Source organism: Protomyctophum parallelum (assembly GCF_964188405.1).
Source record: "Protomyctophum parallelum genome assembly, chromosome: 8".
Classification (NCBI taxonomy): domain Eukaryota; kingdom Metazoa; phylum Chordata; class Actinopteri; order Myctophiformes; family Myctophidae; genus Protomyctophum; species Protomyctophum parallelum.
In genome coordinates this window covers 5,561,200-5,580,443 of record NC_139703.1, presented here as the reverse complement: position 1 = coordinate 5,580,443, position 19,244 = coordinate 5,561,200, and the positions used below count along the sequence as shown (strand labels likewise).

The 19,244-nt window shown below is 42.2% G+C and overlaps 2 protein-coding genes across 3 annotated transcripts; both read right to left on the bottom strand.

Annotated features, from left to right (window-relative positions):
- Window positions 1–170: 170 nt before the first annotated feature.
- Window positions 171–7,991, bottom strand: otop1 (otopetrin 1; the record flags this gene model as incomplete). Its single annotated transcript, XM_083770821.1, has 6 exons — window positions 7,598–7,991; window positions 6,966–7,102; window positions 5,557–5,615; window positions 4,182–4,312; window positions 751–1,658; window positions 171–341 (listed from the first exon to the last, which is right to left on the bottom strand). The coding sequence occupies exons 1-6, from the start codon at window positions 7,980–7,982 to the stop codon at window positions 171–173; spliced, it is 1,791 nt and encodes a 596-aa protein (XP_083626947.1). The 5' UTR covers window positions 7,983–7,991.
- Window positions 7,992–11,078: 3,087 nt separating this feature from the next.
- tmem128 (transmembrane protein 128) lies at window positions 11,079–18,230 on the bottom strand. 2 transcript variants are annotated; one of them, XR_014569615.1, is made up of 6 exons: window positions 18,045–18,230; window positions 15,276–15,408; window positions 14,151–14,312; window positions 13,567–13,662; window positions 11,486–11,595; window positions 11,079–11,297 (listed from the first exon to the last, which is right to left on the bottom strand). XR_014569615.1 is itself a non-coding variant. In XM_083770828.1 (5 exons), the coding sequence occupies exons 1-4, from the start codon at window positions 18,148–18,150 to the stop codon at window positions 11,496–11,498; spliced, it is 501 nt and encodes a 166-aa protein (XP_083626954.1). In that variant the 5' UTR covers window positions 18,151–18,230; the 3' UTR covers window positions 11,079–11,297; window positions 11,486–11,495. The 2 variants fall into 2 exon arrangements, 1 of the variants encoding a protein (XP_083626954.1); XM_083770828.1 differs by lacking the exon at window positions 13,567–13,662.
- Window positions 18,231–19,244: the final 1,014 nt, after the last annotated feature.

Sequence of the window (19,244 nt, the reverse complement as noted above, 5' to 3'; positions counted from 1 at the left end):
TAGCGATCTGCGTTTAGCTTTCCTGCACAACTCTCTTCCACGTTTAAGTGTGAGTGACTCTTGACTGGTTGACTTGTGCTATACGAGACACGTTCCCAGTGGCCAATAGGGGGGACCTATAGTGTTCTTGTGCGTGCTACTGAGCATCGTCAGTCTCCTCTTCGCTTTGCTCAGACCCTGCGGAACACCTCAAAGAGCGAGGACACGGAATGCATGTGGTAGAAAAGGTTCATGGGAATGGCGAAATTGAGAACTGTGATCCATATGCTAAAGCCGAACGTCTCCTGCTCCAGTCCGTTATCGTACTGAGGCCGGCAGCCGAAGGCAGGGAGGATCCACAGCTGTAATGATGGAAAGAACGTTAAATCAAATTAACAGTGTGAAAACTGAGCCTAAAACTTTGACTGTGTGGTAGTGAGTTACAAAAAGTGAAAATACAAAGTTATAGTCAGACGTCAGGCAGTGTGTGACAGATTTTAAGGGGTATACTTACGTAAGATATATCAATATCTTATGAAAAGAGAAGTTACATTCACTCTCAAGTTCTACATTAAATGTTTGCAAAGAGTTTTATCTTTGAATGCAAACGGATTACTCTCTGAAACATGAAAAAGTAGTGTAGGTGATATTTAATTGGTAAGAAATAAACTTTCTGAAAGTCAAAGCCTCATATTCCATTTCCATTTCATTGGTATATGTGTGAACACCTCTCGTATAACAAATGAAGCTCAAATCTTAAAATAGACTCACAGAGACGTTGCACATTAAAAGGAAGACTGCGATGTTCTTCAGGATTTGCCTCTTGATGCTCGGGGGCTCCGTGACTTTGTTCCCCACCGGCAGCGGCACCTCCGACGGCTTCCTGGGACCCCTGTACACCTGGCCACTTTCCTCCTGCTCGCTCTCCATGGTGACACAGGACCGCTCCTGTGTCTCGTACGCCCGGTTGATGATGCCGTTGTACGGAGGGGCCAGCGACGAGGTCACCGAGAAGATCTCCGGAGTGGCCGGCAGCTCGGGGTCCTCCCTCTCGCCAGCCTGCCTCTGGCGATACAGGGACTCGATGATGAAGAGGTTCTGCAGGTACTTCTCCAAGATGACGAGGAGCGAGTACATGAGGTTGGTCCAGCGGTAGGGCGGACTGCTGCCCGTGCTCAGCACGGCCACCACGCTGCACCAGGACATGAGCCAGGAGCCCACGGACGAGCCGAACAGCAGCGCCGTGTCCAGCTGCCGCGACGGGTTCTTGGCGCTGTCCATGGGCATGAGGTCCACGCGGTAGATGAGCAGGCCCAGCGCCGCCGCAGAGCACATGAACACCAGCATGACGATGCCGTAGCAGTAGAACATCGAGATGGCCGACTGACGCGTCTGCAGCGACTCCTCCACGTGGATGATGTAGACCACCAGGACACCGATGGTGCTGGCCAGGGCCAACAGGCCCATGATGGGGCCCAGGACCAGGCCGTGGGTCTTTGTGGCCGGCCGCTTCTGGTTGGAGGAGTGGTCGATGGTCCGTCCGATGTTCTTCCACATGACGAAGAGCATGGCCGAGACGAAGATGTGGTACTCGATGTTGAAGGGATAGAGATAGTAGAGGCTCCTTGAGAACATGGTGCACGCACTGGTGGTGCAGTTGCAGTGAGGCTCCGTATGTACTGGAATGCAAAACAGAGAGATGTGATTGCATAACACAACACTAAAAAAATGATAAAACATTCCACTTTCTTCCCCTTCTCTAACAGGATCCCATATGGTCTAATGCAGTAGTTTTCAAACTTTTTCATATCAAGGCCCATTATTTATTCAGCATTTATGCCACGGACCACCATTTGATGAGATTTAGCCTCTCAGACTCAAGACTTTGAGTATTCTATTGTCATTGGATAAGATCTTGTCCACAATTAGCCCTTCACTAAGTCCCTCCCCAACCCATCCTTGTCCAATAGGCACGTTAGCAGCAAAGAAAGCTTTACCTGCATAGCAACCATTGCTAAACTATTTGGATTGGACAATCGCTTTTTGGGATGGGATTTAGTGAAGGGCTAATTCCATCCATGCTGTATTGTATTGATGTGATACCATAGGAGAGATAAACAATCAAAATAACAATTTCTTATATAACTTATAACTTCTACATTCTTGTAAATTAAGTAATGCAGATGTTTAACAATAATTTAAAGTCACATTCACACCAGAGAGCTTTGCTGCGATTAAAACGAATCCTGCTGCGCATTTTCAGAAAGTGCACTTCGTTTAGCAGGTGTGAAGGCTCATTCGAATCCTAATGCGTATCAAAGAACTGCATTATACTCCGAGCAAAAACAGGGGGTTCGCTTCGCTTCCAATCGCACTTGTTTACAATTCGGTGCAGGTGTGAATGCAATCCGCAGTAAATAAAGGAAATGAAGCAAACAATGTGGCGGGTGAGGAGCTGAACACAGTTGGAGACGGAGAAGAGACTAAAGCCCTGATCGAAATGAGGACGAGTAGGCTACATTAATCAATTGCTTAAGGAAACACATAAAAACACTGCAGTATATTATAGCCTACAGAATAGTCTGTTTGCGTGCCGTAAACATGGAGTGCTGTCACTGTGTGTGTGGGGACTGGGGAGTAGGGACTTTCATCTCGATAAACGTGTAAACATTTTGCGCTGCTGTCTGTGATATCAGTGCGCTCAGCGCTAGCCTCCATGCCCAAAAAAACAGTGCGTGGCTGCGTGGGTATAGAGAGAGAGAGAGAGGGGGGGGGGGGGGGCATTTAGTTTCAATGTATGCTCTCAAGAGTTAAAGATCTAATAAGGGTCCATTTAGTTACCAACTGGGGACCACCTGGAACACTCTCAAGGACCAATGGTTGAAAACCACTGGTCTAATGGATATGCCCAACAGTATCAACACATCAGTACAGAGCACTGCGGAACTACATTGCATCGTTGACTTGTGAATCTACATAATTAACAAAACTATAATAAAACTAGTGATATTAATATATTATTATATAGGCTACTGTAACCGTATTGCTTTGGTTATATCAATTATACCCATATCATGATATTAGACTGGCTATTGTCTGTGATTTGGGATATTGTACTATTGTGATATGGCATAAGTGTTATAAATAAATAAATAAAACATAATATAAAATATATAAATAAATATCGGATACGGAATAATCGGTATCGGCGGATACTCAAAATCAAATGATCGAAATCAGATCAGTAGCAAAAAATATGTGATCGGGATAACCTTACCAAAAAGCATTATTGACTTTTGTATAACAACTTATTTATGTTTTACACATAGTATGTTGGGGATTTGAGGGGAAATTTGAAGTTCTAGGAATTCTGTGATGCAAAGTGCTCTACCAAAAACGAGGCTTGCCATGTCTTTTCATGTAATGGTCTCATTCCTGAATTACACTCTAATAAACATTATCTGCTGTGACTACGTATACTGCTGGCTATTATCAGCAGAGTCCCCCATCTGTCTTTATTTGGTTAACTAATAACATAACGGAGACAATTCATAAAAGCAACACCAATGGCTTTTCAGACAAGATAATGTGCTTTTGTACTTGCTCAGTCCTGGTGAACCAGGACACACGCAAGCGCGCACGCACACACGCACGCAAGTAAGAAAGGCTGCCCCCTAGAGACCTTGTCAACAAAACCCAGGTCCTGTGTATCTCCCTCCCAACACCGCCCCTCACAAGGCACTACCATACTCCTGCTCCCTTTAATTAAAAAGGAAACAACAGCCAGGACGCAGCCAGCCTCGCAGTCAGCCGGATATGAAGGGGAGCAGCCGAACCCCCCAACCCCTGGCTTAGATGTATCAGTTACTGTAATTGCAGCGCCCTTGGGAGTAGCCAGCCTCGGACAAAGCCGTCTGAGGTCGGAAACCGGGGAGGGTGAGTGAGCTGGAGGGGGGTTGCCAAGGAGGGTGGCACTGGTGCTGGGTTGGTTGCTAGTAATGCTGCGCGTCCCTTGAAACCTAATAGAGGGACGTCCGACACAAACAAGACCCGCCGGAGCTGGCGAGTTCACCTCCCTACCCATCGTGGCCCTCCTCTCCTTCCCCATCTCTTTCATGCATTGAAGGGAGCTCTCAAGTGGACTATTGTACTTCCCTACTTAGTACAAGCCAGCGGTCGACCCCTTGGCCCCCCGTGCTTACCTATGGTGAGGTTTCCGTAGCCCAGGGCAGAGAGCCTTCTCTTATGGATGTTCAAGAAGTGCACGGCCTCTGACATCACGCCGTTGCACCACAGCAGAAGATTGGTGAAGACCGCATGGATGACACCGAATCTGACGGGGGAGAAAGGCATTATTTATTTATTTTAAAGATATTTTTTTTGCGGCTTACGCCTTTTATTGATTTTTTAAGGGACAGATAGTAGGCTGACAGGAAACGGGAGAGAGATGGGGGGATGACATGCGGTAAAGGCCGTGTCGGGTCCGGGAGTCGAACCCGCGGCACACCGCGACTGGATCACCAGTCCGGTGCCCAGACCGTTACGCTACGGCCTGGGCCGAGAAAGGCATTATTAACCATTTAACCCATTAAGCCGTTCGGGACGGGAACGCCATTATGTTATACTTTAGCTATTGAAAAATATCAGATCTACAAGTTCATAGCGTGGCACCGAGTGCCGCGTTAAGAGCTTGTAGATCTGCAATGTTTGAAAAATTGTGAAAATATGGCACAAATCTTTGAATATATATTATTTCACAGTGAACGTTATTAACTCATACATTTGCTTCTGGGGGGTCCCTGGAGGCTAGAACAACGTATTTTCAGATGGGGTCGGCTGCCAATATACATATAATTCTTGGGGTCCTTGATATGAAATAGTTTGAGAACCACCGATACAGAAACTTCTGAAAACTGCCCGATTCTACAAATGTCTAGTTCAGTACGATATGATAGGATATAAGCATGTTATGATATGGCATGTGGTCTGTTCATGACATGACCGACAGACCTTATAGCATGCTGTGTGGCCACACGTGTTTGCATGATGCAGTGACAGTGGTGTAAAGTAAGTACTGTAACTAAGCACATTTTCTTAAGTATTATGTACATTTTATTTTATTTCTACATTTCTTTTCTTTCTTCAGTATTTATAAAATGCAATACTTCTACCCCACTACATATCAGAGGCAAATATTGTACTTTTACAATTCAGCCCTACAAATATTTTGTCCTTTTGGCCAAAATATATGCAGATTTAGGTCACAATGCGTCACAAGATCGGCTATTTTCAAAAATATATTTTGAACTTGTGAAAATGAGTACTTTTACCTTTTGTACTATAAGTATATGTTGATGCCGACACTTTTGTACTTTTACTCAAGTGCATTTTGAATATGCGACTTCTACTAGGCTATATCTACATGCGAGTACGTCTACATTGCAGTATTGATACTTTTACTTCTTCCAACACTGGACAGTGACATCAAAGCAGTCTTGCTATAATCGATGTGGACGACAGAAGAAACAACACACACATCCTGAATGTATAGGCAGGTTATGGTCACACGATTCTTACCTCTCAAACGTTTCAAAGGTTTTGATGATGTCCTTGATGTGAAACCAAAGAAAATGCACCTAAGATAAAAATACAGAATGAATGAAAGCATGTATACATTAAAATATGTGAAAGAGAAATCATTACTCAAACTACATCTCTATGAATGACATTTTTTTATCACCACTGTGTAGTGTGTAAACATGTCCAGAAAAATTACAAGAAAAAGTGCCCCTCGGGGCACAGGTCTCCACCAAGCCAGGTCAGGTTGTGGCCTCCTGGTGGCGCTATAATCGGCCAATGTGAAAGGGGTGCCATTTCTTAATATGCCTTTGATGGCAATTGGATGATTTGAGGCATTTTGTTCAAAAGAATGTGTTTCGCAAAAATCCACCTGTTGGTGGCGCTATAACAGGCCAATGTGAAAAGGGTGCACGATATATTCCTCAGCCTAGAGTAAGGAAGTGTGTGAAAGATTTCACGTAAATTGCACCTTCCGTTCATGATTTGAAGCTGAAGCTTTTTGTTCCAAATCCTGCAAACTTTGAAAGCCAATTATAGCCAATTAGGATGGAATATAAAATATCGGACAGATCAGACTTGAACACATGACTATAGAGATAGTGTGTAACGATTTGCGGGATCTTTGGACAGAATCTGGAGGAGTAATAGCAAAACAAATGCTTTTCAAAAGTCGGCCTCCTGGTGGCTCTATAACAGGCCGTTCTGGAAAATTTGGGGCAGAGGTTCACAGGGAGTGTGCGTGCAAAATACGTTGCCGGAGATTAGCTGGTGACACACACACACACACACACACACACACACACACACACACACACACACACACACACACACACACACACTCTCTCTTACATTACTGGAGTAATTCAAATTTTTCCTACTTTTACTTCAACTTCATACATCTCAGATACAAATATTGTACTTTTCCTCCACTACAGTGATTTGAAAACTTTACTGTTTACTTTGTAGGATTATTATTGCAAAACATATACATTAACCACATCAGTCCTATTTAAACTTTGGTTATTTGATGAGTTATTTTACAAGTTCTCGATGTATTTTAGTTACTTGTAGATCTATTTTCAAAATATCTTTTAATACATTTTAGACATAATGATAACTTGTGAAACAGGACATCCTGCATAATGAGCACTATTACTTATGGTATACGTTAAGTAGGGCTATATAGTTTAATGCCAAGTAGGCCTACATCTTGAATGACCAAACGTGCAAACAGACTATTTCCACAATAGGGTGTCGATATTTTCACTTAAGTAATACTTAATGTAAATCGCTCTGGATTAAGAGCGTCTGCTAAATGCCTAAATTCTAAATTGTAATAAACAATGTGAGTTACTTCTTCCATCACTGCTCAATTGGCAGTAAGGTATAGCATATAGTAAACGTACCTGTGCTATGGTGTGAGTTGCATGGATGACAGGGTAGACCCCAAGAACAGCCGACACACACGACTGATAGCCCACGTAATACCCAATACGGAAAGCATCCATTATCAGTGACAGGAGAGCAAGCAAAGATAAACCACCTGCCAAGAAGGAAAAAAATAGATAAAGAACATGATTCAGTATCACTGGTGGTGGTAGCACTGAAACTTAATACTCCAAGTTATGCACATGCATGGCTGCATCACAACTAAACCAAAGTGTTTGGTTTCCTTTATTTTGGTGAGCTCGGGGCCTGAGCTTTCAGGACTAAGAATTAGAATATTACTTAGTTACTAACTTACTAACTAATACTAACTTGTTTACATTTGAAACATTTCAATACAAATAGCCATCTTTTTGGATATACTGTTGCTGCCTGTCAGGCAGAAACCTTATGTCCAGATTCTTTCCTCTTTTTTAATAAATGAATGTCCTACTTCATCACAGAAAAGCTTTTATTTTCCATAATAATAAAAAAGGAAAGGTTTTGGACTTTCCACCCAACAGCCAACGACATAATGGTTGAAATTATCAACGTTTTACGCATGCATGTAGGCTACATAGAACAAAGAAGCAAAGCAAAAAACAAAGCTCACTCCTTATCCAGCATGTCGTGGCGTGCACGTCCTTCTCCGGCTGTCGGTGGCTCTTCTGCCTGTCCTTCATCAGGATGTACCACACCATCCACATGAGCTGCAGGATCATCAGGCAGGTGATGAAGGACAGCAGGTGCTCCTCCTTGACGGAGGGGCCGTGGTGCGCGATGGCCAGCATGAGGGCCACGCCGATCAGCAGCACGTTGGTGCCGTACTGGCCGCTCAGGATCTCCGCGTTCTTCCTGGGATAGCCCCCGTCCGACCAGCTGAGCCTCAGCTTGGCGAACATGGTCTTCTCGTGCTCGGAGGAGCTGCCGGACGACGAGGACGAGCTGTGACAGTACTTGTTCAAGCACATGATATCCAGGCCACCGTGCTCCACCATGGCCTTTTTTTTCTTTTCTTTTTTTTTTAACCTTTTTTTTTTCTTTCTTTTTTTTAAAGTTCCAAACCCGCACAGCAGCAGTCCCGACCAAAAGAAGAGAAGAGAAAAAGTCCAATTCCGTGTCGCTATAAGTGCATTTCAGGGGAGGCCAGGTGCGTAACCTGTTGCCACAAGGTGGTGATTCAGTCGGATATGCGCCGTGCCAAACATGCTCATTCAATCCTCCGGAGCTGGCTCAGTGCTCACGCGTCGTTTCAATGTCCCCGGTTCTGAGAATGGATTTGATAGATGCCGTTGTCATCTTGTATCACAGTAGGCCTACCGAAGCGAACTGAAATATCTTTATATCTCCCTCGTCCGTATTCCGACTCGCTGAGTCACTAGAAAATGAAGGATTGTGTTTCAGTCCTCCTTTGGTGATCCCGAGCCCTCCATGTGTCGCTGGAATGAATGGACTGGAATATGCCAAAGATTCAACGAGGCTAAAGATAGAAAAAACTAATTATCCACAATATTTATGTATCTTAAAAATGTATAGGCCTATAGGCTAGCTTCCCTTCCACTCAAATCCAGTTATAGCTGCCAGACCTATCCAAGTGTGGTTACCGGTAAATCCTTTCAAGTGGCTATCGAGTGTCAGGCTTTAGCCTATAAGATGGCATTTCACCAAGGTGCGACTTTTTCCTTTTTTTTTACAGGTGTGAGTTGTGAGCAATTGGCGTGACTTTACAACAAGAACAAGCGCTCCAAACAAATCTGTATGTCTTGTCTCACCGTCTCATTGGCTCTTCAGTCTTCGGTCCCTTTCGTCTTTTTTCCCACTTTGCTCGATGTGGTGAAAGACGTTTTTGCTTCTCAAGGGTGAAAAAAACGAATCGAATTTCATTAGTCCCAATTCACAAAAGGCTTTTTGTGAGCGGCCCCACCGATTACCGAAGCAGAACATGTCAAGCCATCCAAGCGCAGCGTGTCCATGGTGGACATGCCTATATAGGCCTATAGCCAACATCTGGCTTAAAATATATATAGCCCGGCCTATGCAGACGAGCTAACTCGGCTATGCATAACTCTGTTCTCAAAGTTAACTGGGGCCCGGGGACCTCTAGGGGCTAGGGGGCCCAGAGAGGGTGCCCAACGAAATTAATTAATATAGCATCAACTTCATGCTTTGTCCGTTTTTGAATATATATTTTTTTGCAATTTATTTTGCAAAAAATGTGAAACATGATTTGAACATGTTTATTTGGAAGGGAGTCTGCGCATTATAAATGAAAACCACACATACAATGCCATGTAAATACACCAGATTTAGCTAGAATGATACAAATTAAAACATCATGGGGGGCCCCTATAGGACTATAGCACAACATATTTTCTGATGATACACGGCCAAATACATTCTTGACATGAACATGTTTGAAAACCACTGAGTTAATCCTATATAAACAGTGCTGATAACAAAGTGGGGCACACTGATTGAAATTATATAGGGACAAAGGACGGACATGGTCACATGGAGCAATACAAAGTTGAACATTTCAATCAAGGATTCTTTTAAATCAACATTGTGATATTAAACAGTCAATTGCAATATTAACGGACATGTAAATTAAAGACAGAAATCTGCAGTTAGTGAAATTGATACATGCAGGCAAATGCTTCACAATGGCTCCCATTAAGACACACTCCTCTCTGGATTCCTGAGGGCAGGTCAGCCACAGTCCCAAGCATCAATGTGCAATAGACCACAGCGTTTCACATCTATTTCTTATTTTTTTTAACATATCCTACCTGTCCCTGAACAATTAACAAACAGCGAGGTGAAGATCTATGACGGCTGCGAGTTCATTGTCCCGTTGTCAGGAAAATGCAGGAACAGTATGCAAACCGGCATCTGATTATATCACCACTCAATGTTTTCAGTGCTCCTTTTCTCATCTTAACCCCCCAAAAGACGAGAAAGCATCTGCATCATGTTAGTGTATATGTAAACAAGTCTTTGTGCTTTTTCTGGTTCTATCCTCAAGTAGCAGTTTTTTTATTGACCTGTACTTCCGTTTGAAATGTACCCATTCTACATACTGTGAAATAAGAAATTCAATCAATCAGTGTGTCACGATTTTGCAAAGATCACAGATATAGAAGCTATAGATTTGCTATTTTTGAAACATTGTGAAAATGTGCACAAATCTTTATAGTATATAAATTGTAAAAGTGAATATTTTTAACTCAAATCTTTGATTATGAGGGTCCCTAGAACAATATATTTTGAAATGGGGGTCAGGGGGGGGGGGGTCCTTGACATGAAAAGGTTCCCAAATATACGTTTCTCAGTATAAACTTATAAGCGAAAACGATAACAAAAAACCATAAGAGCTTGTTTCCATTGTTGTCATGTGTATTCATCAAGGAATTGTTATATTACAGTACCTGCCCTTTATCCCTCTGGACAGCAAAGTGCCCCTTTTAAAGTACGTTTTTTTTGTACAGTGTACAGCATGTGGCCCATGGTGACATCAACCAAGTCTGGATCAAAAGCTGCTAATATATAATTTATGCCCCAAAATCTATAAATCTCACACACTAAAGGGCCTTGCAAATGTGAACGCAGGCCTGGATCAACACAGGTCTCCTCCAGGTCTGTTGAAGAGGGCCGCAACAACGCAAGCATAAAAAAAAAGCTAAACAGAATCCACGTCTGGTGAGTCGCGGGCATGTACACGTAACGAGCGTGCACGCAACAAATTCACGGTATCGTCATTAAGTAAGTGATTAAGTGTGTCTGTGCTCTGTGGGTTTTATAAATATTAAACCAATGACAAGTGCTTGTGACTAAGGATAGTAAGGATGTGTCATCATAAGAATAGATCATACAGGTCAAGTTAAATGTCACGTCATGACATTGGGACGAACATTTTCAAGGGAAAAGGTTAGAATTACCGTTAATCTTCTCAGAAAACGCCTTAATGCTTTAATTCAAAGTAGATGAAAAGTGAATTGTCGGGTTCAGAAAGCATAATTTCACTGGATACATTCAGTTGTATGAAACAGAGTCAAATCAACTATAGCTATAGAAATTCAAAATGCTGCCCAAAATCTGTATAATAAACGTTTATTTAACAAAAAGTCCAGACATTTAGTCTTTCAGTACATCAGCTTTCTATAGCAAAAGTGGGCGTCATACACATTAAAAAATACATTAACATTGGTAGTTTTATCAGTAAAAAATATAAATGGCAAAATACTGTACAAAGAAAATAATTATTATAATGAATCCATTAACAGGACAAAGGTCAATCCCATAGGCCGCTGGCACTGCAGAAACACAGATATAAGAGATATAGTGATGGTAAGTACCAGTTTTACTGACAGTATGTGCATAATAAACATGAAATATCAGAATTAAATTCATTTAAATTATGATTAAATAAAAAACTAAATGTCTTAACATTCAGTTCTTTTTTGTTTTGGAACTATATATATATATATTTCACAAGTCTCACCTTTTAAACTTCACCCCATTAAAGCGATGAGCATCACCACGCCCATGAACTGAGTGAAAAGAATGAACGGAGTGAAGAATCCCCACACCGGCCACAGAGCCAAGTTGAAACTGTCAACAAAAGGGAACATAAACCAACATTATGCACCAATCTTTATTTAATATTGTCAATATTGTAATACTCTGCTGTGTAATGTTGTTAGTAGGGATAAACACAGAAAGCACCTAGGAGGAAGTAGACTAAGAAAGGGGAGGAGACAAACCGAGAGATCATTTTTGGTAGCCTCGTTACTACTTTACCAGTCCAGAGCACACCGACTGTAGGCTAAACGGAAATTGTCTGCACTGGATTACATTTTGGGTCAAATATGGAAGTCCATCTGGCTAACCAACTCAATGGCCTTGAGGTTGTGGTTAGAACGTCCACCCTGAAATTGAAAGGTCGGGGGTTCAATTCAACGGCCGGGTCATACCAAAACTCCCTGCTTGGCAGTTGATGGCATCAAGGGTTGGATTGGTGGCAAATCCCTACCACATACTAGCGTCGCCGAGGGCAGCGTATTGTACATCAAGGCTGGGGGATATTCTCGGACATCAAGCTGCCTCACGCTCAGGGGGGCAGTGAAGCCAATAGTGTCTGAAGCCAGTAGGAAATCCTGACGTCCTGAAAGTTCATATACCGTAATGGCCTGTTGTGGCGCTGTCATTGGGCCCAAAAACCCCATAGCTCCATAGAGGTCCATGTATTTGGGCCCAACTTCACCTAGACTGTATTACCTTAATAAACATGGTCATGAATACTTTCTGCTTCCAGTCACTAGTTTAAAGTCTCATTTATCATGTCATAATATTCTTTTTGGTAAATTATGGTCCCATTGTTTAAAAAAAAGACCATAAAGTCGAGTATGTTCTGAGGGGTGTGGCTACCTTTAGTCTATGATCGGGACCACCCCCCCCCCCCCCCCCGCTCGAGTCAAAATAAAAACCAACGAAGAAGAAGGGGGGGGAAGTCCCGCCTCGTTGTCTGGGCCAGCCAATGGCCAGCTGGGCCCAAACGGATCTAGAAAGATGGTGATTTACAATTCAAGGACTGACAGGCTTCATCTTACGTCCATATCAGACCCGGAGAACGCTTTGTCCATATTCTTTTTACAGTCTATGCTCACGCTGCAGAAATAAATTTTTCCACCCCGGAATTACACACAATTGGCGACGCCCCCTTCCGTGACACATGCGGAACTGCCTCTCACATGAGCAGACCACATAAACACCGAAAACCCTTGCTAAAATCAGATCCGTGCCGTCACCATTAAGCAATCCCAGTGCCTGGGGTTTGAATCCTTCTCATCGCAGTGTTTATTTTAAGGTTAGATTTTAGGCATATGACTTTTTACAATTATGTCATATGATGTGTGCCGTCTGGTGGGCATGAGCAACCAAAGGCACCGCAGCGCAGAGCGAGTTATTAGGGGGCAGTTGTTTGAGTAGAACACTATAACAGCTACAGCCGAGCGAAGCATAGAAGAGCTAAGCTGGCGAGTAGCAGACCTCCCCTCTTCAACACACACACACACACACATACACACACACACACACACACACACACACACACACACACACACACAGTGTAAGCGTGTGTGTGCATCTGTGTGTGTGTGTGTGTGTGTGTGTGTGCACACATGTGTGCATGTGCGTGCATGTGCTCATTAGTGCAATCTCACCACGGTTCTGTCTGTGAGTCAGCCTCGAAGGAATAAAACTTTAGCTTCTGATCTGTACAGTGTTTACTCATTGACGCAAAAGAGCACATGCATCATCGCCTAATTTGCAATCTCAACAAGGGTCAGACAGTACGACAGACCAGTGAGACCACACGATCCGGGGAGGACAAACAAATAACAATATTTCTCTGTGTGTGTGTGTGTGTGTGTGTGTGTGTGTCCTGAGCATGACGTTAAACTGCTCCGTTGTAACTACCATCGTTAATGTAGTGGGTGCAGATTTAAGATGCATTTGCAACCTCTGTGGACTCTGTGTGCTTCAACACCATCGCAAGCTTGCATAAAACAAGGCACTGCTCACCGATACGTATACAAACTGCTGCTTGGTGGACCTTCCCATGAGCAGCTACTGGGAAGAGAGGCGTTGGACCTGGCCTTCTAGCAGTGTGTCCATCCGCTGTCGGAAAACAGGAGTGGGTGGATTTTGGGCCCATGGGATTAGCCAGGCTGCCGGGAACGATATGACACCGGGCGGCAATGCAGGAGTGGACTGGGAAATTGTTTCCTCTGGTGTCCAGCCTGATACTGGTTGTTGGTGGCCAGTGTAGGATGCATGCCTACACTACTTGTGCCCATGGAATGCCAAGCAGGGAGGCATCGGGGCCCATTTTTACAGTCTTTGGTATGACCTGGCCAGGGATCGAACCCCCGACCTCCCAGTTTCAGGGCGGACACTCTAACTACAAGGCCACTGTCTGGTATCATCGGTTTAAAGTCCGACTTCCACCGGGAACGGTCCATGGCCACCTCATGGTCGATGCAGAGCGCTTTCGTGTCAGCCAACACAGCTGACATGAACGCGCTCGGCACGACCATGAGTCAACTTAAATTTGTTATCATTATAGCCCTATTAATTAAGGATTGGTGTGATTGTTGTTACGATACCTGAAAGATGCTGCAATGAAGGTTGCCATGGTGACAGGGGGAATGGCAGGGTATTCCTGGTCATAGTGCTGGATGCCTTTAAACCACTCCAGGTACACAATGCAAAACATGGCCAGCGATAAGCACACTCCAAGAAGCATCGATCCCACATTGAACCACCAACTGACAAAACAAACAAACAAAGGTCATTGTTTTAGCTACGTTTACACCCTAGTTAGTAGTATATACGAATAGGCGAAGGGAATCAAGTAGGGATGTTCTGATCAGGTTTTTTGTGTGACCGATAGCGATCACAGAATGTTTTTCTCATGACCGGCCGATACCGATACTGATCTTGTGAAATGTTGCAAATTTCAATATTTCCAAAATGATTATATGTCAAAACCCACGTCAAAACTGTTCCTGTGTGTGTGTGTGGGGGGGGGGAGAATGTTTAGGCCTGTGACAAAAATGCTAAATGATGTTATACTATATATCTGATTGACATTTATACCACTTAAATGGTGTAAAAGATCAGTTTCTCCAGATTGGGTAAATTGCCGATCACAGACAGGGTAAATGCCGATTACCTATATCAGAGTGAATATCGGCCTATATGGCCGATCACCGATCACTGGCCTGTGTGGAATTTGGCTCATTTTTTTTGAACAAAAACCTAATATTTGGTCCTCATTTTTTTATGTTGCCGTTCCCTGCACTACGATACATATCATGGTCAACTATGTAGGCTTAAAATAGCAATGCACCGATTTCTTCCTTAACGATACCTACTTGTGTATCGGTCGATAGTTACCGAGTACCGATCCGATTATCAGTGTGCAAAGTGGGGTCCAGGTGCTAAGGGGGTTACAAATGGACCCTCACAGGTCTGTTTAACTCTGAGAGTGTACAAATGGAACCAAATGGACCCATAACACACTCTCAAAGTTATGGCGGAAACATTCAAAATAATATGACTGTAAATGAAACATAATCATCATGTGATAAATTACGTGGTATCGGATTGGCCATACTCACAGATACCAGCATTTTAGGCAGTATCGGCAGCTTTACCAATACTAAGAGAACGCGCGTGTGCGTGCATGTGTGTGTGTGTGTGTGTGTGTGTGTGTGTGTGTTCAACACCTTTTAATATCCTCACTCTCCAGGATGATGGGGATAAAGTCCACATAGTAGGTGACGGCGACAGAGGCAAGGATCCAGAAGATGGAGTGTCTATTAATGCGAGGCAGTGGTTTTACATCTTTCTCCACTTGGCCTGAAAGATGAGAAAAACACAGTATGTGAGCCAAATTTGAAAAACGAGAACTTTTGAGGATTTTGTCCTCCTTGACCTGACATTTGAGATTTTTTGGAATATGCTCACACCAATTTGGGTTAAGCTCTCCACTTGAGAATCCCATTGAAGACTAACCTCCAAAATTGTCTTATATTTGTGTCAAATATTCCCAAATATTGTGTAGAATTGTCTGAAAATGGAATTTATATCAGAATTACAGTGAACAAGCTTAAAGCATACACTCTAATCTACAAACAATGCTGACAAACATTTTGAGTGTCAGTTTATCAAAAAACTAGCAACTAACCAGAATAATCATCTATAAAATGTAAACTAGCAGATCTACAAGGCAAGTTCAATGCATCGCATTTGTGACAGGATAAGTTGTGAGCTTGTTTTTATTATTGTCATTATTTATCGCACAACAAGGTACTGTATAATACTATAATATAGGGCGTAAACGCTTTATCAGATGCATAAAAAAAATATATAATATCTAAACATTTAAAAAAATATAAAATAAATTAAACCCTGCTTCTCGATCAATCAATAACTTACCTATGAGCCAGATGAACTCGGGAAACGGTTAAAAACTTCGGTTTCGAGATATATTTTCGGTTAGCATTACCTTGCTGGCCTATCAGAAATGTGCTCAATCCCTGCTTTTCAGGTGTAAGGAGCTTTTGAGGACAAGCATGATTGTTTTGAGATAAGCTTACTTTCTTGGACAGCTATTAATCTCTATAATTTAATGCTTGATTAAACGTATCAAAGCCAGCTGTTGGCTGGTGAAGTGGTCGAGCAGACAGACAGTCCTGTCCTGAAGGCAGAGTACAAACGGTGAACTCAGCAGCCTGGTCAGTTAGCCCACTGGTTCCCAAACAATGGGTCGGGGACCGATTTGTGGGTAGCAGACACATTTTAAGGGTCCCTTTATGGGTTTCCTGCATTTTGTATTTAAGTATTATCACATTTTCAAAAATGATTAAAAACTAAAAAAAGAAAAAAAAAAAAAATCACAAAGAAATAAAAATCGAATTAATTCCATGAATTAGATTTTTTTTCAAGCTTTGCGATGTGTTGCGAACTTGTAGATGTCCTATTTTCACTATAGTTTCGGTCCCGGGAAAACTAATCTCTAATCTCTCTTTTGGGTGTCGACCTAAAAAGTTTGGGAACCACTGAGTTAGCCAACATCATTTTTAATCAAACTTTCCGTATGGTACTAGTACTACTGTCTACTACTACTACTTGACATTTGTGGACACACTATAGCCTGGGCCTGGTACTTGCCAAGCAAAGGTCTGTACTCTGTAACTGGCCAAAACATCTTCCAGGAATTTTGGACATCTTTCAAATCAAATCTCGACCATGCAGCAATCAAAAAGAAGAAGGAGGAAAGAAAAGGGATGACCAATCTACCAAATGTTGGGTCTGATGCATTTATCGTGCATATCACTTTACGTCGGCTGAATCCTGACTCTCAAGGGTAGGTTAGGGGTTGCGTAGTCTGCCACCAACTCTCATGTTGCTGGTGTTGACACAGGGGTTTTGCAGTTCAAAACAATCAAGAATTGGTTGACGGATGCCCAGTAACCATGGATGTATTAAGAGAAGAGCAAGCATGAGACAATTAGTCTACTGTCAAGAAAGACTGCCCTCCGAGTCTCTTAGTTCGGCCTGTCAATTTGTGCAGCTCACACGAGATAGCGCAAACTACTCCTCCTTACTTATTAAGGCCAAGAGTACTTCTGGATACGAACCGATTTGAACTTTGTAAAATGATGCGTCAACTCCAACCGATACAGTTCAGATTCTGAATATAACCTTGGCAGGCAAACCATAACCAAGAATACTGCAATGGTACGTTAACAGCAGTTCTCAAAGTGGGTTCCCCTCAGGGGTCCTTGGGGAGTGCGGAAAATGTAACCACCCTCTAGAGTCTAGACTCAGTACAAGTAAACTCACTGATTCTGAGTTGGCTTTGTAATTTGAATGTTTTTACACCAAATATCTTGACTAAAAATAGCTGAGATGGTAGATTGGCTATTTTGGCGAATGTTGCCTCCAGAATAGGCATGCTGCTGATCAAATGAAAACATTTTCTTGTATGGTGGACAGTCCAACCTGGTACAACATATTTCAGATAGGGGTCCATAGCCAAATATACATTAATTAAGTAATATGCATGATTTCATTGACATGAAAAAAGGTTTGAGAACCACGGTCATTAATAATGTGTATTTAACAATGCAATGTTGTCAGCATCATGCATAAAATATTGTCTACTATACTAGCCAAGCCTACTGCTATCAAAACTTGTGTGACATAGTAATGTTATTTATAGTATGCATACAAGTACTTTTACTTTTAGTACTTAAGTATAGCTTGATGCAGTAAAGTTTGAAGAATACTGATATGTCTTGTAAAAGAGTATTTCTACATTGTGATATTGCTACTTTTACTTAATATATGTGAGTACTTCCACTGGTTATTTATCTATGAGTGTCATCTATGGCTACTATAGTTGGGTTGCTAACTCCAGCAGCTAACTATCATTGCATTATATCATGTAGGCAGGCCTGTGTACTAGAACAAGTTAACACATATCTTACTCTTCTCTCCACGGCCATCATCGTCACATTCTGCTCCTTGTAGAAGGAACTCCGCGTCTCTTTGAAATCTGTTACGCAAATTGACTAGCTGACTGTCGTTGAGCATGTTTACTTAATGCTATGGTCGTTCGTGAAGAGCTGTCTTCTTTGATTTCCGAGCAGATCTCTACTGGAGTGTTTGCATTTGGATTTTGTACATTCAACCACGGCACTTCCTGATTGCGTCACGTTTGTAGTGCCATAACGTGAGTGACGCACATTTCAATCGACGGTTGTAGTTTTTTGGGGGGAGAGCGGGTTGATTAGTAGACTGAGAAGTCTGGGGAAATGGTCTGAAATAAGCTTAAGTATATTATGATTTGAACATGCTTACCTTAAACATAATCATAATATTCCAACAATTGCTACAAAATCTGTGGATAGATAGGCCTATGTACAGTCTCTATGATGATGCGCATAAACAAGAAAATGCAGGTAGATGTAGGTCTAATAATTATGTACTGTGCATACTTTCCATTATTTCATTTCTATTTCAATTTTACAAAGCATAGCCTACTTTTATTATTTACATTTTCACATTTTGGAAAACAGCCAATTAACATGATTGAGGTCTTCTTATCACCTGGGAGCTGCTGACTGCAGCTTTATTATATTCATGGTTATTTAAATCACATTCAATCAGGCTTTCATCCAATAGCCTATTTACTGTTAAACTGCACCACACAAGGATTAGAACAATACTGTAATTTAAAACATTTACCTACTAACTTCATTAAATTAAAACGTTTGGCTACCACACAAAAGTTTATTCTGGCATTTTTAAGTTTCACTTGCAGCACAATAGTACAATTATTCTAGTAAAGTAAAAAATGGTACCTCATGCATGTTGACAATAGGAAAACACCTACACTTAAGTTAGCCCATAATAATATATCCAGACCCCAATTCAAGGAAACACAGATACTGTACGTCTCTGTTTAGAATATAGACTACATGGCCTTGCAGTGGACTGCCAGATCATATTTAATGCCAGGGATTTAATTCCCACTGATGAAGACTGGTTAGCCGTAACGTTTGTCTCTTGTGACATGATGTAAAGATACTGTAAATAAAAGAGAAGAAAGAATACTCACTCTTCCATTGTGTGCAACCCAGTAGTACTGTTAATATTCATCTAAAAGGTTAGCGCACCAGAGAAGT

Bases quoted from the DNA above. Each gene is read 5' to 3' on its own strand.
- tmem128 (XM_083770828.1), bottom strand. From the start codon at position 18,150: ATGCTCAACGACAGTCAGCTAGTCAATTTGCGTAACAGATTTCAAAGA. The intron at 15,409-18,044 runs GTAAGATATGTG...CTCATCTTTCAG, and splicing joins TGATGGCCGTGGAGAGAAGA to GCCAAGTGGAGAAAGATGTA. The intron at 11,596-14,150 runs GTATCGTAACAA...TTTTGTTGACAG, and splicing joins TTCATTGCAGCATCTTTCAG to TTTCAACTTGGCTCTGTGGC.